General features: G+C 50.4%; 1 protein-coding gene and 1 long non-coding RNA gene across 2 annotated transcripts; one reads left to right on the forward strand and one right to left on the reverse strand.

Moving 5' to 3' along the window:
- Positions 1-3,459: 3,459 nt before the first annotated feature.
- On the reverse strand, positions 3,460-20,730 carry ABHD16A (abhydrolase domain containing 16A, phospholipase). The gene is given in 21 exon segments (XM_033216637.1): positions 3,460-3,805; positions 4,008-4,054; positions 4,152-4,250; positions 4,334-4,410; positions 4,550-4,612; positions 4,758-4,814; positions 5,234-5,297; positions 5,527-5,631; positions 6,427-6,550; positions 6,925-6,974; positions 7,381-7,444; positions 8,417-8,451; positions 8,454-8,517; positions 8,642-8,756; positions 10,175-10,297; positions 10,513-10,586; positions 13,601-13,686; positions 18,224-18,310; positions 18,556-18,622; positions 19,374-19,430; positions 20,442-20,730. Coding segments are annotated over 21 exon segments (1,803 nt in total). The 5' UTR covers positions 20,703-20,730; the 3' UTR covers positions 3,460-3,721.
- LOC117086953 lies at positions 4,246-14,026 on the forward strand. Its single transcript, XR_004438631.1, has 2 exons — positions 4,246-4,433; positions 13,519-14,026. It is a non-coding gene; the product is annotated as an uncharacterized LOC117086953 (long non-coding RNA).
- Positions 20,731-22,792: the final 2,062 nt, after the last annotated feature.

The raw sequence follows: 22,792 nt of genomic DNA on the forward strand, positions 1-22,792 counted from the left end.
TCGGAGGGGGCGCGGCCTCTGAGGAATTAATCCTGTTTTTGTTGCGTTTTGCTCCTCCCCTGTCGACGCGGCAGGGCCAGCCCAATGCGTGCTAAGAGTCCAGAGAGTTCGTTTCCATGGTGACGGGTTCCGCGAAGGTTTTCCTGGGGTGAAGAGGCAGGGAGTTGCAATAGTCGCCATGGCAACAGCAGCAGAGGCCAGTATCCTTGCTGAGAGCTCCTACCTGGAGTTAAGGTAAGCAACGGAGTGACGAAACAAAGAAGGCGGGGCCTGGCGACAGAACGCCAAGGTTAGGGGAATGGAGCGAGGCAAATCAGGGGCGGGGCTGTAGATGACCCGGCCGGGAGAGGGCCTTGGTCTGCTCCGGGAGCGGCTCGAGACTGCGTTCTAGAGAGGAACCAGAGAGAGGGTCTTTAACCTAAATATAAATGAATGACTGGATTCCTGAAGAATCCGGTATGGCTTGTTGACTGGATGGATGGATGGACGGATGGATGGATGGACGGAAATCTGGCTATCGCTGACGCCTGAGCTCCCCACCCTCTCGGGCCCTCCACCTCCGGAGCCCTCACTCGCTTGTGATAGTCCTGCGAGAAACACATGCCTCTCCTAGGAGCAAACCCTCAACCCAAGCAGGCAGCCCAGAGCCAGTCCAGCACCTCACACTGGAGGCATTCAGGGTGGAGCTTAGGTCAATGAGAAGGCGTAGGATGAGGCTTTTTGGCCCAGCCCGGAGCCACTTCTTCACAGGTTGCCCGTCCAGGGTGTAACTTTCCTTTCTCCCAGCGCCATCTTCTCTCCTAGTTTGCCCAGCTCCTCAGGGTGCCTGGACTTTCAGGCCTCACCCTGTGTCCAGTATAGAAGGGTCCAGCGCCCCAGCAACTGTGGGCGTCTACATCTCTGCTGATCATCCCCTGGAACTGCCGGAACTTTGCTGTATAGGGTGAGGAGCGGACAGGGGCCTGGTCCCACCCCTGGGTGGGGATTGGTTCTGAAAACAAACACAGCTGCTCTGAACCTTATTGCATAACGAGTAATCTGAAGTAGGCTGAGGCCCCTGGGTGGGGGGTTCAGAATTCACATGTTGAGCCTCCCTTTCCCTACCCAATTTCTGGTATCTAAGGGCCCCTCAGGGCATCCACTGTTCTCTACAATTACACGCAGGAAGATGGGGGAAAGTGGCAGTAGGGGCAGTTCAGCAGAGTCCCTAATGGCCATGTCCAGAGAGGGGTGTCCTTTGTCCCCAAGGTAAGGAAGGTGAGACTAGGCACCCTTTTGGTTTTTTTTTTTTTTTTTTTTGAGACAGAGTCTCACTCTGTCACCGAAGCTGGAGTCCAGTGGCACCATCACAGGTCACTGCAGCCTCAACCTACTGTGATCCTCAACCAAGCAATCCTCTTACCTCAGCCTCCAGAGTATCTGGGACCATGGGCGAATGCCACCATGCCTGGCTAATTTTTTAATTTTTTGTAGCGATGGAGTCTCCCTATGTTGCCCTTTCCAGTCTTGAACTTTTAGGCTCAAGTGATCCTCCTGCCCCAGCCTCCCAAAATGCTGGGATTACAGATGTCAGCCACCATGCCCAGCTCCTATTTGCATTTAAGGAGCTTCCCTTAGCTGAACAAAAATTTGGTTTCCAGGGGATTAACTGTTTTGTTGGATCTGGGAGGGCGGGATTCAGAATTGTGCAGCTGGCTCCAGAGCTTCATGTTCCACACTTCCCATCATTTGCCCCCTGGAATGGGACAGAGGAGAGGGCACCAGTACCAGCTGTCCCTAATGGTGGAGCATTATGGAGCTGTGGTCACCTCCCTCTTCTAACTCCAAATTTCAGGCATCACATCACCTGATTCTCAGATCTCCACTTCCAGTGGAGACTCAGTATACCTTCCCTTAAGGAGTTGCAGTGCTAATGGAGGCACACACAGCCTCTGCCCTGGGGGTTACAGATGAGCTTCATGCACTGGGTTTGGAGAAGACACAGAAATTTAGCCAGAGACTCTATCTAGGACATCAGAACATTGTTGCCCATGTTAAGCATCTTGCTCAAAACAATGGACTTGGCTGAGGCGGGTGGATTGCCTGAGCTCAGGAGTTTGAGACCGGCCTGGGCAACGTGGTGAAATCTCTACTAAAATACGAAAAATTAGCTGTGCATGGTGGCGCACACCTGTAATCCCAGATGCTTAGGAGGCTGAGACAGGAGAATCGCTTGAACCTGGGAGACAAAGGTTGCAATGAGCCGAGATCGTGCCACTGCACTCCAGCCTGGGCGACAGAGAATCCATCTCAAAAAACAAACAAAAAACCACCCCCAACAAAACAAAACAAAACCACAATGGACTCAGGGTGATAAGCCTTGGGGTCTTTCATCTGGAAAAGAGAAGTTTCCAAATGAAAAAGTAGCCATCGGCCAGGCGCAGTGGCTCACGCCTGTAATCCCAGCACTTTGGGAGGCTGAGGCGGGCAGATCACCTGAGGTTAGGAGTCTGAGACCAGCCTGGCCAACATCATGAAACCTCGTCTTTACTAAATATACAAAAATTAGACAGGCATGGTGGCGCATGCCTGTAATCCCAGCTACGACTAGTGGGGCTGAGGCAGGAAGATCGCTTGAACCTGGGAGGCGGAGGTTGCAGTGAGCTGAGATTGTGCCACTGCACTCCAGCCTGGGCAACAGAGTGAGACTCCGTCTCAAAAAAAAAAAAAACCAGGCAACAAACCAGTGGAAGAGGGACTCATTCACTGTGTTCCACAAGGTCCAAAGATTAGAGATAGATGGAAGTTATGGGGGGCCAATGTCCTCAGGTACAGCCTAAGCTGCTGCTTCTAACAGAGCTGTCCAAAAGGCAAAGTATGGCTCTGAGAAGACATGAGTCCTTGGCACCTGGCCCTCAGGCCCTGGCAGGGCCTGTGTTTGCTGAACTGCAAAAAGGCTATGAGGACAGAGACTTGATGACATGGCAAGGTGGGTGTGCAGGGTTTGCTGCATAAGACATGGGGAGCAGGCCCTTCCTTACTCCTCATGAAGATAACAAGAGGTGAGCAAGGAAAATTGGGGGCACTGCTAGTAACATCATGCAGGTTGAACCTGGAAACCAACAGAAGCACTGGGTAGGTGAAACTGGATCCTAGAAAGCTCATGGGCCATAAGCAGGAGGGGGCAACCATAGGTTCCTGGGGTGGTTGTATGCAGGAAGAACTGAGGAATGAGACGGGACGGGCCAGGGAGGCTGCACAGTTGTGGTAACAGGCACACCAGGGAAGGGGGAGGTTTGGGGACCCGCTGCCTGAAGATAGCTCAGGTTAGGGGCTGAAGGCCTGGGAGGACACAGAGATGGAAAGGGTTAGATGAGTTGTCTAGGGTTAGGGTTTCCCAAAGCCTCTTTGGGGCCTCTGCTCTCCTCATTACCTGCCCTTGGCTCCCTGGACATTTGAGAAGTGATATAATTAGCCAGATAGTAGAAAAAATATCTTTTTATTAATTATTAGGAATAATTCATTCATGTAATGCAAGATGTATGTTGGAGAAGGTTAAGTATAGCCACATGAATGAGGGGAAACGTGCAAGAGGAACAGTGGTGAGAAGAGGGATGGCCCCCCCCGCTTTCCACAAACTATAAACAGCAACATGAACACAGAGAATCACAAATAAGAGGGTCTTTCTTCATGTCCCCTCTCACCCCATTCTTCCATAATGAGTCCCAGTGTGGTCTGGTCCCTAGAGGTGCCAGGGCATCTGGAAGTTCTGGGCTGGGAGTGGGGTGCAGTGAGTGGCCTCAAAGTTGTGCAGATGCTTCCGAGCCTGAGGAAAGGAGGTGGGACAGGTGGGGTACAGAGCACTGTAGGGAGGGGCAACCACTGGACTCCCTCCCCACCCTTCGCCTGCGCACCCACCACCCACTCTACAAAAGCTGCCACTTCCAATGCTTATAGGGTATTCCCAGTCCCCCTATGTGAGCCTTGGCCATTCAAGAACCCTTCCCACTTCCCACTCCTTAGCTCACCAGAAACAAAGCCAGGTGCCGCCGTCCATCTGCACTCATGTCCTCCCCTGCAGAGAGGAGGTGCTCAAAACAGGCCACACATGTGGGTATTCATCCCCTTCCTAGGCTCTTCCCACCCCCTTTCCTGCCCCAGGAGCTCCTTACCCACGCTCCAGGGGAAGTCAGGCCCGTGTTCTGCCTGGTAGGAGCGGAGGACAGACAGACACCAGTCCTCTTCCACCTCCCATCGGCTGTAAATTGAGGCTGGTCAGGGAGAGAGATGACAGCCAGTCAGCAACCTGACCTTGCTGGGCCCCCACCCCAAGCCTCACTGGATCCCTTCTCACCTTCCTCCAGCTGTGAGGAGGCCTCCAACCACTGCCTCACCACTTGAAGACCCTCCTCTGCCATCACCCTGGGATACCTACAGAGGAAGCGCCGGGACAGGTCAGGGCTGATTTTTTTCATTCACCATTCCTGAGCCTTTCTGCCTCCTTCCCTGTGCTGGTGTCAGTATGTGTGTGTGTACACTGCCCCCAGCACGCACACACCCTGACTCTCACCGATGCTGCAGGAGCTTCAGCAGGAGGTCATTGCCTCGGTTGGACATGATGTCCTCAGGAACCCTAGGAGTGAGAAGAATGTACCCTGGAGGGTCTGGAGGTTAGGAGGAAAGGTCTAGATACCCGGGTTTCTGGTGAGCAGAGGTGGGAGGGGAAAATTCCTGGCCATCTCTGGGATTGGTGAGAGCCGACCTCCCCAAGCACTCACGTGGTAGTGATGATCTCATCCTTGGTTCTCCGAATCAGCAGTACAGGACCCAGGTATCTTCAGAGAACAGAGCAGTGGGAAGGGAGAGCTCAGAGGGAGACGGGTGACAACTGGCCCACCCCCATCCCCGCACTGGAAGCATTCTTATCCCCTTCTACAGCACAGTCTGTGACCAAGCCCTTCCCTCAGGGATGAGAGGGAATGTTTAAGAATGGGCATGGTTCAGTCTGGCCCTGCTGGGAGACCCCTGCTGTGCCAGGCCTTAACCCTTTGGTTACCAGATCCTGAGGTGGTCCAGAGTCCCAGGGGACCTGGGAGGGCCAGTTGAGGCCAGTTTAGATGGTGGCAGGGTCACTTGGGATGTCAGCCAGTGGCCTTTTACCAACTTGCACTTTAGTACTGGTTTCAGCGTTTAAGTGCCCAGCAGAGCTGTTTAGGGGGCAGGTGTTCGATGCTGGATGCTGGCCGGCGCTCACCTGCACAGCTGCTCTGCATTGTTTAGATTGAGATGCTGCCTCACGGTCCTGGTCACCAGGCCCCCTAGAGTGGGATAAAGGTGAAGGGATGGCAGAGACAAAGCCTTTGCCCAACATAAAAGTCCTCACTGTTCACGGAGAAAGAAAACTGAGGCCCGCAGACAAAGGAGTCCTCCTGCTTCCAACAATGGGGTGACTTACACCCCACCCAAGGAAAAGGGAGCCATCTCAGAACAGTTCCCAGTTCCAGACCACCCCTTCCCAGGAAGGGCAGGCCCAGGAGATGCACTCACTCCAGCTGTCTGGCATGACCTTCAAGGCCAAGGGCACCAGGTCATCAAAGGAGGCATCCAGGATCACAGCACTAACATCTGGGTAGGACATGGCGGCCCACGTGGCTGGTACCAGGGCAGGGAAGAAAAGTAAGAACTGAGAAAGGCTCCTTTCTCCTCACCACCCATGCTCTCATCCCACTTACCCTGTAGGCCAACCCCATTCCCATGTTATTCCTTGTTTTTTTTCTTTTTTTTTTTTTTTTTTTTTTTTGAGACGGAGTCTCGCTCTGTCACCCAGGCTGGAGTGCAGTGGCCGGATCTCAGCTCACTGCAAGCTCCGCATCCCGGGTTCCTGCCATTCTCCTGCCTCAGCCTCCCGAGTAGCTGGGACTACAGGCGCCCGCCACCTCGCCCGGCTAGTTTTTTGTATTTTTTAGTAGAGACGGGGTTTCACCGTGTTAGCCAGGATGGTCTCGATCTCCTGACCTCGTGATCCGCCCGTCTCGGCCTCCCAAAGTGCTAGGATTACAGGCTTGAGCCACCGCGCCCGGCCTCCTTGTTTTTTTTCTTAACCTACTTTACTTGGTCAGGGAACTGTCTGGAGAGGATGGGGATAGAACACTGGAGACAGTGCACTGAAGATAACAGGCAGGAAACATTCACTTTCCGTGATCTCCCCACCCAGGACCTGGGTCTGCTTTTCCTTTTAATGACTGGGCACAAGAGGGGAAGGAAAGGTGAAGTGTATACAAATACGATAGCTTCTTCCAGGCCCACTCAGAGATTCTACTTCCTCTCTCTTCTTCCTTGAGCCTCCACCCCACCCCAGGGCCACTAGTGCATTTCCCCACCTCTCCTGGGTAGGGCTGGGTGGTCCTGAATCTGTCTAAAGTAGGGGGATGGGAGGGAGGCTGGTACCAGTGAAGCCACCGATGGACCAGGCATAGATGATGATGTCCTGGGGCTGGAAGCCCAGGCGGTGGATGGCAAACTGGACCACCACATCCATGGCATTGGCCTCATTCTGTGGGAACGGCACCCCCTACAGGAAGAAGGGCAAAGTCAGGATTGTGTCAGCACCAAAGGCCAGCTCACCTGTCCCTCCCAACGTGGACCCCTCCTGCAGCCACCTATGACAGACAGAGAAGGTGTAGAAGGAAGGGATGGTAGGAGAGGTTGTTCTTTCCAGAAGACGGATGTGTACAATGAGATCCACCTCCATCTCTCCCACCAGCACCCCACTGTGGGGATGGGGGCATGGCTCCCAATTCTGCCTTCACAACCTCCTAGTCCCCAGCTCTCAGGTGAGTGGGAGGCCCTTCAAGAAATCCACAGCCCCTCTCCTCCCTCCAGTGGCTGACCAGAGGGAAACAGACATAATTCAGGAAAAGGAAGGGATTCCTGAGATGGTCTCACCGTGCTTCCAGCAAAGCCTGGATGATTCCAGCCCAGGACTGAATATCCAGCTGTAACACAGGGGGAGGAGGAACTGAGACCTTATGGCCCACACCCCTTTCTCCATCCCTGGGGGAAGGAAGAGCAGAAGTACTCCCCAGCTTACAGGCAAATAACTGCAAGCCTTCCCAGAATAGGAGATGACACCAAAGGTTCTGAGGCAGTACAGGGAGAGGCGTGTGACTGTGTGGGGTGTGTGGTAGGGGAATGGAACAGAATGAAAAGCTTAATTAGGGACACAGGCCAGGGGAGGGATGTAAGGTTATCAAAGCAAATGGCGAGTGGACTTTTCCCTAAAGCTGAGAGACTCAAAACCTCACCCAGAGAAAGTGGAGGCCAGGGGAGGTCAGATCAGTGTGGGAGGCAGGGACATTCCCTTCAAATAGCAGAGACAAGGAGGCTGAGTCACCATCCTACCTTCCAGGGGCGTGGAGATGCAGCCCACCTCGTAAAACCCAGCATTCCCCTCACAGCAGATCACCTAGGAAGGAGGCAGGAAGGAAGGGCTGGGGTCCAAGTTGGGACTGAAAAACTCCCTTTGGGCAAGGAGGGCAGCCCATGAAGAGCTTTGCAGGGAAGAGGAAAGGGCAGGTCTCTGTTTTCTCCAAGGGGAATGGAAGCTTCTCATTCCACAGGGTCCATAAGAGGAGAAGCAAAGGGATTACAAATATTCCTCCGAGGCTGAACTGCTTGACCACCCAGCCATGCCCACTTTTCCTTGGAAGATTACCAGCTGGGTCTCTCTCAGGAAAGGGACTATGGAGATGTTTTTCCTTTCTAGTTTTCGGGTCTGTTATCTTCTGTGACCATTGCTATTGTGTGGTATGCTGACTGCTCTCCCTGTCCCTCTCTGAGCTGCAGTCTTATGGTCAGATAAACTGTAATGCCGTGGCACCCCAAGCTGAAGCCCACGGGTGGTGGGATTTGCATGAACTCTCATAGCAGATGGGCAGAGCCAGGACTAGAACCCAGCTCCCTAGACTCCTGGCTTAGTGCCCTTTCCACGGCTGCTTCATGGAGGCAGGAGACTTTGAAACCAGGCTGCGTGGGTCCAAATACCAGCTCTACTACTTATTGTGAGGTCCAGGAAAGGTTTTCTGTGCTTCAGTTTCATCTCCTATAAAATGGGCTAACATAAGCAGTAACTATCTCACGGGATTGTTGTGAGAATTAAATATATATGCTTCATATATACTATGAGAAATATATGTAAGTGTGAAGTGCTGTCAGTGGTAACTATTAATATTAGTTTCTGGTTCTTGAACGTCTCTCCTACTTCATCTGTTTCTCTATCACAGGGTTTCACTACATCACAAGGTCTTTAGGGTGGAGCTAGGAGATGGGATTATCCCAGTAGTGGTTCCTCCAGAGAGATGCTATAGCATTGGGGTCCCCAGACCTCTACTGCCTTCCTCACACTCACCCCACCTCTGGGCTCCCTGCTCCCTCTTACCAGCTTCTGTCCCTGGGGCTCAGCTGTCCCCCGCGGTCCACAAACATGGTGTCAATCTCATTGCCATCACAGGCCAGCAGCTTTGCCCGGCGCCCATTACACTGAGTAGGGGAGATGCAATGGCCAGGTTGCCAAGGGGCAGAAGGCCACATCACAAGGGTGGGGCAGGGGAGGTGGGGGTGGGAGGGGAGGGCTGTAGGGGATGGGCGGGCAGGGAAGCCTCACCTCTTCCACCAGTCGGGCCTGGCCCTGCAGCAGCACAGGCATGAGGGCCTTCTGGAGCAGGTACACAGAGCCTGGATACAGCATCCGGCGCCCCAGGGTGTGCGCCACCAGGTAGCTGTGGGGAACACAGGTTAACAAACCCCAACCCTGGTGAGGCGTGGGAACTGTGCTGGGGACACTGTGCTGGGGACACTCACAGACTGTAAGGCCTGCTTCACCTCTGACTTTCACAGCTTTACTTTCCTATTTCAAGCCTTAATGAAATATGTACCAGGCTGATGTTTTTCAAACTTTTCTTAGTGCAACCTTTGTTTTGTTTTTTTTTTTTTTTTTTTTGAGACGGAGTCTTGCTCTGCCACCCAGGCTGGAGTGCAGTGGCCGGATCTCAGCTCACTGCAAGCTCCGCCTCCCGGGTTTACGCCATTCTCCTGCCTCAGCCTCCCGAGTAGCTGGGACTGCAGGCGCCCGCCTCGTTGCCCGGCTAGTTTTTTGTATTTTTAAGTAGAGACAGGGTTTCACCGTATTAGCCAGGATGGTCTCGATCTCCTGAGCTCGTGATCCGCCCGTCTCGGCCTCCCAAAGTGCTGGGATTACAGGCTTGAGCCACCGCGCCCGGCCAGTGCAACCTTTGTAAGATAAATATTTTATATTGTGGCTCAGTACACACATATCCTGTATGAACAGAATTCTGAGAGTTTTATGATGTACTTTCTATACATAATAAATGCGAAGTTATCAGATTATGATTTCTTAAAATCTAAGTACAGCATATTAAAGGTCCCCAAATAAATAATGCTTTAAAACATGATGGTTGTAATTCAAAACCTCAAATATGGCTTGCCTTCCTGACCAATTAGCACACTGTCAACGACCAACCACTAAGTCCACCCTGTTCCTTGGTATTCTAGAAGCTGCCTCCTAACTCCCAGCAATAGAAAATTCCCAGTGTCTGTTCCATTGTAAGATATAGGTGGTTATTTCCATTCCTTCTGACATCATCAGTACCCACGACTGAGCTTTATTTGGGATTTACCACGTGCTCTCAAGCACCCAGGCAAGGCAGGAGCCCTTCAGAACATGTTACCTTACTTAATCTCCTCAGCAACCTTGCAGGGCAGGTTCATCACAGGTGCAGACACAGAGGTGCACAGGGGCCCAGAGCCAAGGTGGAATAACAACCGGGCAGAGGGGCCATGATGGGTACACAGATGCCACCAGAGCCTGCCCTAGCTACAGGTGTGTGTCCTCCCCACCCCCACCCCACCCCCACTGCTCCTTCTCAGCCTCACTGAAGGAGCTTTTGTTCATATCCCAGTTCTTCACTTACTACCTTTGAGACTCCAGACCTCTCTGAGCCTCTTTTCTTCAAACGTAAGTGTGGATAAAAATGACTTTGCCATAAATGATTTACACAAACCATACGACACTAGGCCCAATGAGTGACAGCTATTTTACAATGGAGCATCCACTCCCAGAGCCCTCCTGAAATGGCCCCTCCACCCCAGCAGGCCTCTCCTCCCTGCCATTTCCCACCTGGTGATCTGACAAGGCAGCTTCTTAACACGGTTGAGGAGGGTGTCTGCTGTTCCCCGGTGCAGGGGCTCTGGGCGAAGCAGGGCCACACCCCGGCGGGAAGGGCCCCCTCGAGACTCCTTCCTGAGGAAGGGAAAGATGCAGGGAAGGATGGGGTCAGGAGCAACAAGCTGGACGTCTGAGATCTGGAGAACAGTGGGGGACTAGGAACGACATAATGGCACTGGAAGGCAGGCACTGTGACCTGAGAGGGCATGGAGGTGGGGGGACAGGGCAGGGCAGGGATTATCTGGAATGGTTCCAAGGGGAGGGATAGAGCAAAAGAACTGGGTCCTCACCGGCTGCTGGGTTCTTCCCAGTGGAAGTCGACTGGCCAGCTCCGGAAGTCAAAGTTGTACTTGGCAAGCTGCCTCTGCAGTGGACACAAGAGTAAACGGGGAGGAAAAGGGGTGTTGAGAACTCAGGGGAGGCCCTCCTACCCACCCTCAACAACACCTTTGTTATCCAGGGGTCTGATCCCCATACATCATGGGAAAACCAAGCAGAGGTCAACACCCTCCCAATTCTCAGATGGAAAATTCTAATGGGACCAGAAGATCAGGCGAGATGGTATGCCCCATCAGGTATCAGGACTGGCCTGTCTGCCCTCTTCCAAGCTAGGAACCTAACACTCTGCTTTTCTAAAAAACTAAGCCTGACCCACCCCCAGGAGAAGTGGCTGAAGGTGCTAGTGCTTTTGAGTGATGGGGTAGAAGGGGGCCGCTGGCTGGTCACGGTCTATTCCCCACCTGGGTCCCTTATGGGGTACTATCTTAGAGGTTTAGAAATCTCCCAGAAGATCACACCGACAGACCCAAGGTTGAGTGAGACAGAGAGGAGGCTGCGGCCTCAAAATCCCAGGCCCAAGTGATGCTCCTACTTAGCCCTCACTGCAGCCTCCAACTCCCAGGCCCAAGTGATCCCCTACCTCAGCCTCTGGAGTAGCTGGGACTACAGACATGTGCTACCATGCCCAGCTAATTTTTAAAATTTTCTTTAGAGACAAGGTCTTACTATGTTGCCCAGGCTGGTCTCGAACTCCTGGGCTGAAGCGATCCTCCTGCCTCGGCTTCCAAAAGTGCTGGGATTGTAGGCATGAACCACCTCGCCAGCTCCACATGTTTTTTGAGGACAGTGGGAGCTGCGTCTTTTTTTTTTTTTTTTGAGACGAGTCTCGCTCTGTCATCCAGGCTGGAGTGCAGTGGCGCCATCTTGGCTCACTGCAAGCTCTGCCTCCTGGGTTCATGCCATTCTCCTGCTTCAGCCTCCCAAGTAGCTGGGACTACAGGCGCCCACTGCCATGCCTGGCTAATTTTTGTATCTTTAGCAGAGATGGAGTTTCACCGTGTTAGCCAGGATGGTCTCGATCTCCTGACCTCGTGATCCACCCGCCTTGGCCTCCCAAAGTGCTGGGATTACAGGCGTGAGCCACCGCGCCTGGCCTAGCTGTGTCTTAATACTTGACTGTATTGTCCCCTGAGCTCCCAGCACTCTATTTTGAGGGTTTTTATTTTCTGCACAGAAGTTTTTTGACACTTCAAAAATAATTTGAATAACAGAGAGCAATAGAAAAATTATACAAAAAGGTAAATGGCAAAACAAGATGAATAAAAGCAAATTTCAGGCAGGCTTTGCTCAGACCTGCTCTCAAATCTGGACGTAGCCACTTTCTTGCTCTATGACTCCGAATGGCTCACTTAAACTCTTTTTGCCTCTGTTTTCTCAAATTTATAAATAAGGGTAATAATGCCACCTCACTCAGCTGTTGTGAGGATCAGAAAGGTGTGTGCCAAATGCCTCAGCCAGTAGCATAGTACAGGGCATCATTACACAGCTCCATAAATAGTGTGGAATAGCCAGGAATGCAATGACGGTGGTCATAGCTGTTTGATCCCAGAAACCTCCCATAACAGAAAAGAGCTTTATGGGGCCCCAAAGCCCATCCTCAAAGATACTCATAGTCCAGCACCAGCTGGCCTGGCACAATTCCCAAGACACTGAGCCCTAGCTTTTCTCCCTCCTGGCACCATGCTGTACTCCCAGGCACAGGAGTGGACATACCTGTCCACCTTGTCCCATCCACAAACAAGGATAACATGGTATTCAGTATATACAACAAAAATAAACATTTATAGAACTGAGCTGCTGTGATAGAGAAAACTACCTTCTAAAAAACATTGTGGGCTGGGTGCAGTGGCTCACGCCTCGAATCCCAGCACTTTGGGAGGCCAAGGCAGGTGGATCACCTGAGGTCAGGAGTTTGAGACCAGCTCACCAACATGGCGAAACCCCATTTCTACTAAAAATACAAAATTAGCCGGGTGTGGTGGTGCATGCTTATAATCCCAGCTACTTGGGAGGCTGAGGCAGGAGAATCGCTTGAACCCAGGAGGCAGAGGTTGCAGTGAGCTGGAATCATGCCATTGCACTCCAGCCTGGGCAACAAGAGCGAAACTCCATCTCAAAAGAAAAAAAAACACTGTGGGCCAGGCACAGTGGCTCACACCTGTAATCCCAGCACTCTGGAAGGCCAAGGCGGGCAGATCATCTGAGGTCAGGAATTCAAGACTAGCCTGGCCAACATGGTGAAACCTTGTCTCTACTAAAAATACAAAAATTAGCTGGGCATGGTGGTGCGCGCCTGTAATTCCAGCTACTCAGGAGGCTGACGCATGAGAATCGTTTGAACCCGGGAGGTGGATGTTGTAGTAAACAGATTGTACCACTGCACTTTGGCCTGAGTAACAGAGTGAGACTCTGTCTCAAAGGAAAAAAAAAAAAAAGAGGCCAGGCATGGTGGCTCACGCCTCTAATCCCAGCACTTTGGGAGGCCGGGCAGGCAGATCGCCTGAGGTCATGAGTTCGAGACCAGCCTGGCCAATATGGTGAAACCCCGTCTCTACTAAAAATACAAAAATTAGTGGGCGTGGGCGCCACGTGCCTGTAATCCTAACTACTCAGGAGGCTGAGACAGGAGAATCACTTGAACCCGGGAGGCGGAGGTTGCAGTGAGCTGAGATCGTGCCATTGCATTCCAGCCTGGGCAACAAGAGCAAAACTCCATCTCAAAAAAAAAAAAAAGAAAAAGAAAAGAAAAAAGAAACATTGTGGAATGTTTCTAGTTTAGCCAGTTCTTGCAGGTGAGGGAGGGGGAAGATTGTTCTAGCAGAATATTCCATTAGAAGTGGTAGAGAAGAAAAACTTCTCAGGTGGACAGTTCACTAATGGAGGGGAGAAGAGATATAGCAATGTGCAAGCAAACACCCAGTGTGGCAGGTGGTAAAACACACCTCCTCTTCCTGCAGAAGCCAGTGTCCGGTGCTCTGAGGGACAACTGAGGAAGCTGCTACCGGGCACCTGTGTGGCACTTTTCCTAGAGCCTCTCACCTTGTTTTCTGAAGACTGGTTCCGATGCGTTGCTTCCAAGATGGTGATGAACTGCCGGTACTGGGGGTTGGTCCAGCGGCCAATGCCTGGTAGAAAAAGGATAAGAAACAGTGCTAGGAAAACTGGAAAGCAGAATGCCTAGGTTTTAGGAAAACAATTGGAAATGGACTAAGAGAAGGCCCTGAAAGAAGTGAAAGAAAAAGGAACTGAGGGCATAGGATGTGGAGAAATAGACCTGAGCCAACCCTCTTCCTCCAAATCCAGCAACTGGCTACAGGATGCTTCTTCTCCATAGCTTCTGCAGTTTGTGTCTCTACAGATGATCCTTAACCTACCATCTTTCAGAATGTTCATTTTCCTCAGTCTTTAAACACTGTCATATAACCTATTATATGACACTATTAAACACTGTCTTATAGTACTATTCTCCCTTGTGAAAAATCAAATTTCTCTTCTCCAATGCTTGCTTTCTGCCTCTTTTCTGTATATGCTAGCCACTTGCCATCTGGTTTCATAGTCTCCAACTCCTGCCCATAATTACTTCCTCACTGAATCCCTGACTCTTCCATCCTCATTCTCTTCAACTGTACCACTCAGCATTCTTCCTGTCCCTCAAGATTCTTCCTGCCTCTGCTTCCTGGGCCCATCCTTGACTCCTTCCAATTCCTGAACAGTTCCTCTCCTGCCTCCTTTCTGCTTTCCTCTCTGAAGCAGAAGCAACTCTCAGTACTGACTCTCTCTTCTCTCTTTTCACTTACCCGCCCAGTGATCGCATCCACTCTCCTTTCACTGCGGAGGCACCTCAAACCCTAACTTCTCTCCTCACTGACCTGGCAGGTGTCGTGTGCCAGGCAGGCACCATTCTACACACAGGAGACTCAGCAGGAAATGAGATACACAGCTCTGGCTCTCAAGAGAGCTGGCATTCTGGTTGGGGTGAGGTACAGCCAGAAGACAATAAACAAGAACATTTCAGAGAGGGATAAATGCTACAAAGAAAATACAACAGGAGGCCGGGCGCGGTGGCTCAAGCCTGTAATCCCAGCACTTTGGGAGGCCGAGATGGGCGGATCACAAGGTCAGGAGATCGAGACCCTCCTGGCTAACACGGTGAAACCCCGTCTCTACTAAAAATACAAAAAACGAGCCGGGCGAGGTGGCAGGCGCCTGTAGTCCCAGCTACTCGGGAGGCTGAGACAGGAGAATGGCGTGAACCCGGGAGGCGGAGCTTGCAGTGAGCTGAGAGCCGGCCACTGCACTCCAGCCTGGGTGGCAGAGCAAGACTCCGTCTCAAAAAAAAAAAAAAAAAAAAAAAAAAAAGAAAATACAACAGGAATGAACTAGAACTTTATGTGTCATCAATGGTAGTCCCCCAAAACGATATGATGAGAGAATGATGTGTGCTGCAGAATGATTTGTATGGAGTGATAACATTTATGCTAAAACTGTAAAATGTGCAAAATAATACATACTGCTTATAGATAGCATATTTCATAGATTCTAAGATGTATATTTTTTAACCCTTGAAAACTCTGAAATTAGTATTCATTTTACAATTGATAGCAGCTTAGACTTGAGGAAATAAGATATGTTTCATAAAGGTATGTGCCAGAAAAAAAAAAAACAAAACCCCACACCAAATGACAATTATTACTTCTGAGGAAAGAGGAAGATAGGACTGAAAGGATTCCAATGGGAACTCCAACCGTTAACTGTGGTGCTTTAGTATTTTATTGACAGAAAGCATTTAAAGCAAATATCACAAAACTGTATATAAAAAAAATCACAAAACTATATATTAAAAATTTAAAAAGCCTTTTATATTTTGTTCTGTGGACTTTTCTGTATTTTTCCTTTTTCCTTTTTTTTTTTTTTTTTTTTTGAGACGGAGTCTCACTCTCGCCCAAACTGGAGTGCAATAGCCAGATCTCAGCTCACTGCAAGCTCTGCCTTTCAGGTTCACGCCATTCTCCTGCCTCAGCCTCCCGAGTAGCTGGGACTATAGGTGCCCGCCACCTCACCCGGCTAGTTTTTTGTATTTTTTAGTAGAGACGGGGTTTCACCGGGTTAGCCAGGATGGTCTCAATCTCCTGACCTCGCGATCCACCCGTCTCGGCCTCCCAGAGTGCTGGGATTACAGGCTTGAGCCACCGCGCCCGGCCCTTTTTTTTTTTTTTTTGAGATAGAGTTTTGCTCTTGTTGCCCAGGCTGGAGTGCAATGGTGTGATCTCGGCTCACCACAACCTCCGTCTCCCTGGTTCATGTGATTCTCCTGCCACAGCCTCCCAAGTAGCTGGGATTACAAGCGCCCGCCACCACGCATAGCTAATTTTTTCTGTATTTTTTCTAAATTAAAAATAAATAAAATAAAAAATTAAGACAAAACTGAGCAGTGGGAGCTACTTTTAGACAAGGTGGTCAGGGAAGGCCTCTCTGAGGAGAGAGCCCAGCCCTGCAGAGATCAGGGGGCACAGCACCTCAGGCAGAAGGTCCTGGACCCAACTGCGGCCATCCAGCCCTGACCCCACCACCCCCATATTCAAGCATTGCCCATCACCCGGTTGTCATCTTATGTACCCACTAGGGGTAGGTGATCTGTTCTGCCTCTTTATTTTTTTAAACTGCGAGATATAACATATGTACATAAAACATATATTCAGTTTAAACAATACAAAGCAAACATTCATGTGACTATCACCTAGGTCAACAAAGAGAACACAGTCACCTTTCAGCAGGGGTCTCCCCTATTCTGTACTCTCCTACCCCAGGTAATCACTCTCCGAACTTTTAAGAAAACCATGCCCTTGTTGTCTTTGGTGTTCTACCTCAAACATGTGCATCCCTTTTGAATTTTATATAAATAAAAACATACTGCATACATTATTTTGTGGTTAGCCTCTTCTATTTAACACAACATTTCAGAAATTCATCTGCATTGCTTTTTTCTGGAGACAGAGTCTCGCTCTGTCACCCAGGCTGAAGTGCAGTGGTGCTATCTTGGCTCACTACAACCTCTGCCTCCCAGGTTCAAGCAATTCTCATGCCTTAGCCTCCCAAGCCGTTAAGACTACAGGCATGTGCCACCATGCCCAGTTAATTTTTTGTATTTTATTTTTTTCTGAGATGGAGCCTTGCTCTGTTGCCCAGGATGCAGTGCAGTAGCTCAATCTTGGCTCACTGCAACCTCTGCCTCTCAGGTTCAAGCAATTCTACTGCCTCAGCCTCCCAAATAGCTGGGATTACAGGTGCTCACCACCATAGCTAGCTAATTTTTTTTTCATATGTTTAGCAGAGATGGGGTTCCACCATGTTGGACAGGCGGGTCTTGAACTCCTGACCTCTGGTGATCTATCCGCCTCAGCCTACCAAACTGCTAGGATTACAGGCATGAGCCACCACACCTGGCTTCATCTGCGTTGATGAGTGTAGCTATAGTTTGTTCATTTGCATTGCTATATAGTGTTCTGTTGCATGGCTATTGCACAGAACTTTTTTTCTTTTTTTTTTTTTTGAGACGGACTCTTGCTCTGTCGCCCAAGATGGAGTGCAGTAGTGCAATCTCGTTTCACTGCAATCTTTGCCTCCCAAGTTCAAGCTATTCTCCTGCCTCAGCCTCCTGAGTAGCTGGGATTACCAGGCACGTGCCACCACGCCCAGCTAATTTTTGTATTTTTAGTAGAGACGGGGTTTTACCATGTTGGTCAGGCTGGTCTCGAACTCCTGACCTCGTGATCCAACGGCCTCTGCCTCCCAAAGTACTAGGATTATAGGTGTGAGCCACCGCACCCAGCTGCACAGAACATATTTTATCCATCCTACTATTGGTAGCCACTGGAATTGTTTCCAGCTTAGGATTATCATAAACAATGTTATATGCTGTATTCTTGTACATATATATTGTTTATACATGTGGAGGAGTTTCCCTAGTGTGTATACATATATAGAATTGTTGTAGGGTATATGCATCTTTTCTAGATAATAGCAGCCAGGCATAGTGGCTCACATCTACAATCCCAGTACTTCGGGAGGCTGAGGTGGGAGGATCACTTTGAGTTCAGGAGTTTGAGACCAGCCTAAACAACATGGTGAGACCCTCTCTCTTAAAAAAAAAAAAAAAAAAAAAAAAAGCAAACCTTTTTGTTTTCATATTTATAACCCAAGTCTTTTTTTTTTTTTTTTTTTTTTTGAGACGGAGTCTTGCTCTTTCGCCCGGGCTGGAGTGCAGTGGCCGGATCTCAGCTCACTGCAAGCTCCGCCTCCCGGGTTTTACGCCATTCTCCTGCCTCAGCCTCCGGAGTAGCTGGGACTACAGGCGCCCGCCACCTCGCCCGGCTAGTTTTTTGTATTTTTAGTAGAGACGGGGTTTCACCCTGTTAGCCAGGATGGTCTCGATCTCCTGACCTCGTGATCCGCCCGTCTCGGCCTCCCAAAGTGCTGGGATTACAGGCTTGAGCCACCGCGCCCGGCCATAACCCAAGTCTTTTAAGGAAAAGATCATGCCTTAAACCATTCTCAATGATTCCCTCTCAGGGCCAATCACTAAACTGTATTTGCACAAGGTACTTAATATGTACCCAGTGACAGTGACAGATAAGATTCAAACCAGGTTTCCTCTCCACCTACCTCGGAGGCAGGCCACACCTGCCAGAAGTAGCAGCAATGTCCCAGCATAGTGAGAAAACGGCACCACTTTGGACAAACTCAAGTAACCTGGGAAGGGAGAGGGACAATGTGAGACCCTCTCCGCAGTGTTCCTCAGCTCCTCTTCCCAGTTCAGCCCCAACCTCCACCCCACACTCCCTGTTTGGAACAGCCATACCCTAAGAGGAAGAAGATGCCTGATGGAAGAAGGAAGCCAAGCCATCCTCACAGGTCCCCTCTCCTCTTTAGGGAGCTGGCTCCTCTGCCAACAACCTGCCCATTTGCTACCCCACCACCTTTGAAACCACACTGACCTTTCCTGTACAAGTAGAAGAAGGCGAAGGGAGAGGAGTAATAAGAGATGGACCAGAATACTGAAGCCTGCAGCAGAGAGACAGGGACAGGCAATCAATACACACACACACACACACACACACACACACACACACACGCCTGCCATTCCAGGCCTATACTCTGAGCAAGATGGACAACCTGAGGGATATCATATCATATTTGGTGTATGACACCATGAATACAGTAGATGCTCAATATTTGTTGAAAAGTAGTGTGTCAGTGTAATGGAGGCTGGGAAAACTAGGTACAGGTTCTATTTTCTTCCTCTGGAATTATGGAAGAATTATGTCTTCCATCTCCAGGCATAATTCCATCACATTTAAAGGCAGTCTCTCTGTCTACTCAAGTTAATCAAGCCTTTTCAATTGGCCCTGCTCAAGACAGCCCCTGACCTGGTCCCCAAGAGATGCGCAGACGTCACCACAGGAACTGTGCCAGAACGAACAGCTGTCCCTGCAGCCAAAGAGGTTAGTTGCCAGGGAGGACAGGTCACTGGGGAACTGCAGGACTTAGCACCTGCAGATGGTCCCAAGAGTAAACATGTTTTCCTTATGGTTCAGGCTGCCCCCAGAGAAAGCAGTGCTACATACCAAAGGGGAGTGCCAAGTATGTACACTTTGAGTGTGTCTGTGTGTCTGTGTTGGAGAGGTCTGCTGCAGAGTCCAGAGCATCCCCCAACCCCAGGGGCACTGTTGCTCCCAAGCTAGGGAAGGCTAAGTTCAAGAGGACAGGTGGGTCTGAAAGATGCAGAGAGTCCCAGATGCCAGGGTAGACATACCAGTGCCAGGATGCTGTCAGCATGTTTCTCCAGGGCACGGGGCTGATAGTACGTATCCTGCCAAAACAGATGGCCTCCTTAAGGACCCTGCCATTGGCAGGTCCTTTTCCTTCCCTTTCAGAAGCTCTGCTGTGTGTCCTCCGGTTCTACTCTCCTTGACTATCTCTTGAGACATCCCCGGCCCCCACAGAAAACGCTCTTCCTCACCCTCACCCTGAACCTAATTTCCCACCCCTGACCATGGGAACAAACACAGGGAGCTGGATTTGAAAGCAAAAGTGAAAGCAGCATTGGACGATTTTTGCTCCTTGTCCACAGTCTAGTTTAAAATGGATTGCAGGCGCGTGCATATGGGGAGAAGGGTTAGTTTGAGAAGAAAGACACCAAGACAATCTAAGAAGGAAAGAAAAGCATCAGAAATAAGAGTAGTTGACTAAGAAGAGAATGTGGGTAGGAGCGGGCGGTTTGTAGGAGACAGTAACACAATGTGAGACAACTGATAAAAAGGAAGATAATATTTAGAACAGCCTACCACCACCGCCCGCTCTCCAGAATACAATGACTCGGGTCTCCAGGCTAGGTTGGGCGGGGGTTGAGGGGAGGACCTACGGATACAGGATCTGTAAAAGTCATTCTGAAATTCAAGGCAAGGGTAAAGGGAAGATAAAAACGGAGCCGGGGGAGGCACGAAGAGGCACTGCGAAAGAGGAAATTGGGGGTCCGACGGCAAAATTCAACGGCTCCCCAGTCCGCGCAGGGTCTCTTTCCCGGGACTTAAGACTCAACTAGGACTGGCACGAACCACGACAGACAGGGTGGGGGGACGCGGAGAGGAAAGAGCAAGGAGTGGCAGTCGGAATGAGAAAGCGGTAAAGAGCGAAAAAGAAAGGAGGCGGCCAGTCCGTAGGCGTGACTTTAACTCAGGAAGCACACAGAGCGCAGACTTCGCGGATAACTGGCTTGACAAGCAGGCTCCCCTTATTTCCCATTATGGGCACTTCTGAGGAGCAAAGGCCGTAAAGGGTTTGGACTGTACCACGTTCCTCGGCGGGGAGGAACTCGACTCACCCAGGAGCTGGAATGGGGGGCAGTGACTGCCGTTGGCGTTTCAGGGACGCTGGCCGGGGCCCTTTCAGAGTCCCTCTCCCGGTAGATTTTGTACAGCCGGGGGCCTAGGACGCAGCTCAGCAGCTTCGCCATGGCCCTGGCTTGGGCCGCTGCTCTTCCAGCAGCAAGTCCCCCTGCCGGCCCCGCCCTCCCTGCCTCTGAGGTGTTGTGTGCCCTTGACGTCAGCCCGTACCGGCTCCGCCTCCGGGCGAGTTGCGACATTTTCAGTGCTTCCTGAGAAGAGTTTCGCGCAGTTGGGGCTACGGGTGCAGCAGTGGTCCGAAACTAGTGGAAGATTTAGGAACGCGGAGAATCAGAAAATTCCCAGGCATAGTTCAGTAATTTTTTTCTGTCTCATTATTGGTAGACTCTAGAGCGACAGCGGAAACGAGAGGTGAGATTAGGAGTACTTGATAAGAGTAACAGAAAAGATAAGGTGTCTAGGAATATATCTAGTACAAGAAATGCAAGATGTTATGAAGAAGACTATAAAAAGTTACTGAAAAGGCAAACTGGCCCGGCCCAGCGCGGTGGCTCACGCTTGTAATCCCAGCACTTTGGGAGGCCGAGGCGGGCGGATCATTTGAGGCCAGGAGTTCAAGACCATCCTGGTCAACATGGTGAAAACCTGTCTCTACTAAAAATACAAAAATTAGCCTGGTGTGGGTGGCGTGCGCCTGTAATCCCAGCTACTCGGGAGGCCGAGGCACCAGTAATCGCTTCAACCTGGGAGGCAGAGGTTGCAGTGAGCCAAGATCTTGCCCCTGCACTCCAGCCTTGGTGACAGAGCAAGACTGTGTCTCTAAATAAATAAGGTAAACTGGCCCAACGCAGTGGCTCACGCCTGTAATTCCAACACTTTTGGTGGCCAAGGGATGATTGCTTCCGTCCAGGAGTTCCAGACCATGGCTCACGCCTGTAATTCCAACACTTTGGGTGACTGAGAGAGGATTGCTTGCGACCAGGAGTTCTAGGCCAGCCCAGGCAACATAGTGAGACCCCATCTCTACACAAAATACCTAGGGGGAAAAAAAAAAAAAGACCTAGTAGGGTGTGTTGGTGCACCTGTAGTCCCAGCTACTTGGGAGGCCGAGGTGGGAGGGTCCCTTGAGCCCAGGAGTTCAAGATTGCTCTATGCACTCCAACCTGGATGACAGAGCCAGGCCTCAAAATAATAACAATAATAAGTGAAAAATAAAGAGGTAAATGAAAAGCTTTTCAATAAATGGAAAGCTACACCATGGTCCTGGATACGAAAATTCAGCATGGTGAGATATGGGGAATATTTGTAAAAAGAAAATAAGTGAATCATTACTCTTATGCATGGAATGAATCTTAAAACCGTGATGCTGAGTGAAAATAGAAAGCCGCAGAAGAATGTATACATGATACCAGTAATACTAGATTCAAAAACACATAAAATTTAAATGATAAAGCAAGTGGAGAAGAAAGAAAATTCAGAATCGTGGGGTTTTTTTGTTTTTGTTTTTTTTGAGACGGAGTCTCGCTCTGTCGCTCAGGCTGGAGTGCAGTGGCCGGATCTCAGCTCACTGCAAGCTCCACCTCCCGGGTTTAATTTTTTTTTTTTTTTTTTTTTTTCTGAGACAGGGTCTAGCTCTTTCGCCCAGGCTGGAGCACAGTGGCACAATCATGGCTCACTGTCCTGATCCTCCACCTGCTGGGCTCAAACATCCTTCCACCTCAACCTCCTGAGTAGCTGGGACTACAGGCCCACGCCACCACACTCGGCTAATTTTACGAGGTCTCACCATGTTGCCCAGGCTGATCTTGAACTCCTGGGCTCAAGCGATCCTTCTGCATTAGCCTCACAGAGTGCTGGGATTACAGGCGTGAGCCACTGCCTGGCCTGGAATATTCTATTTCTTTCTGGTTTTTTTTTTTTTTTTTTTTTTTGAGACCAAGTTTTGCTCTTATTGCCCAGGCTGGAGTGCAATGGCCCGATCTTGGCTTATGACAGTCTCCGCCTCTGGGGTTCAAGTGATTCTCCTGCCTCAGCCTCCCAAGTAGCTGGGATTACAGGCATGTGCCACCATGCTCTGCTAATTTTTTTATTTTTAGTAGAGAGGGGGTTTCTCCATGTTGGTCAGGCTGGTCTTGAACTCCCGACCTCAGGTGATCAGCCTGCCTCAGCCTCCCAAAGTGCTGGGATTACAGACGTGAGCCACCGAGTCCGGCCTGGAATATTCTATTTATTTCTGGGTTTTTTTTTTTTGGAGACGGAGTCTCACTCTGTCGCCAGGCTGGAGTATAGTGGCATGATCTCTGCTCACTGCAACCTCCGCCTCCTGAGT

Source organism: Trachypithecus francoisi, unplaced genomic scaffold (genome assembly GCF_009764315.1).
Source record: "Trachypithecus francoisi isolate TF-2019V2 unplaced genomic scaffold, Tfra_2.0 Lachesis_group10, whole genome shotgun sequence".
In the NCBI taxonomy this organism is placed as follows: Eukaryota; Metazoa; Chordata; class Mammalia; order Primates; family Cercopithecidae; genus Trachypithecus; species Trachypithecus francoisi.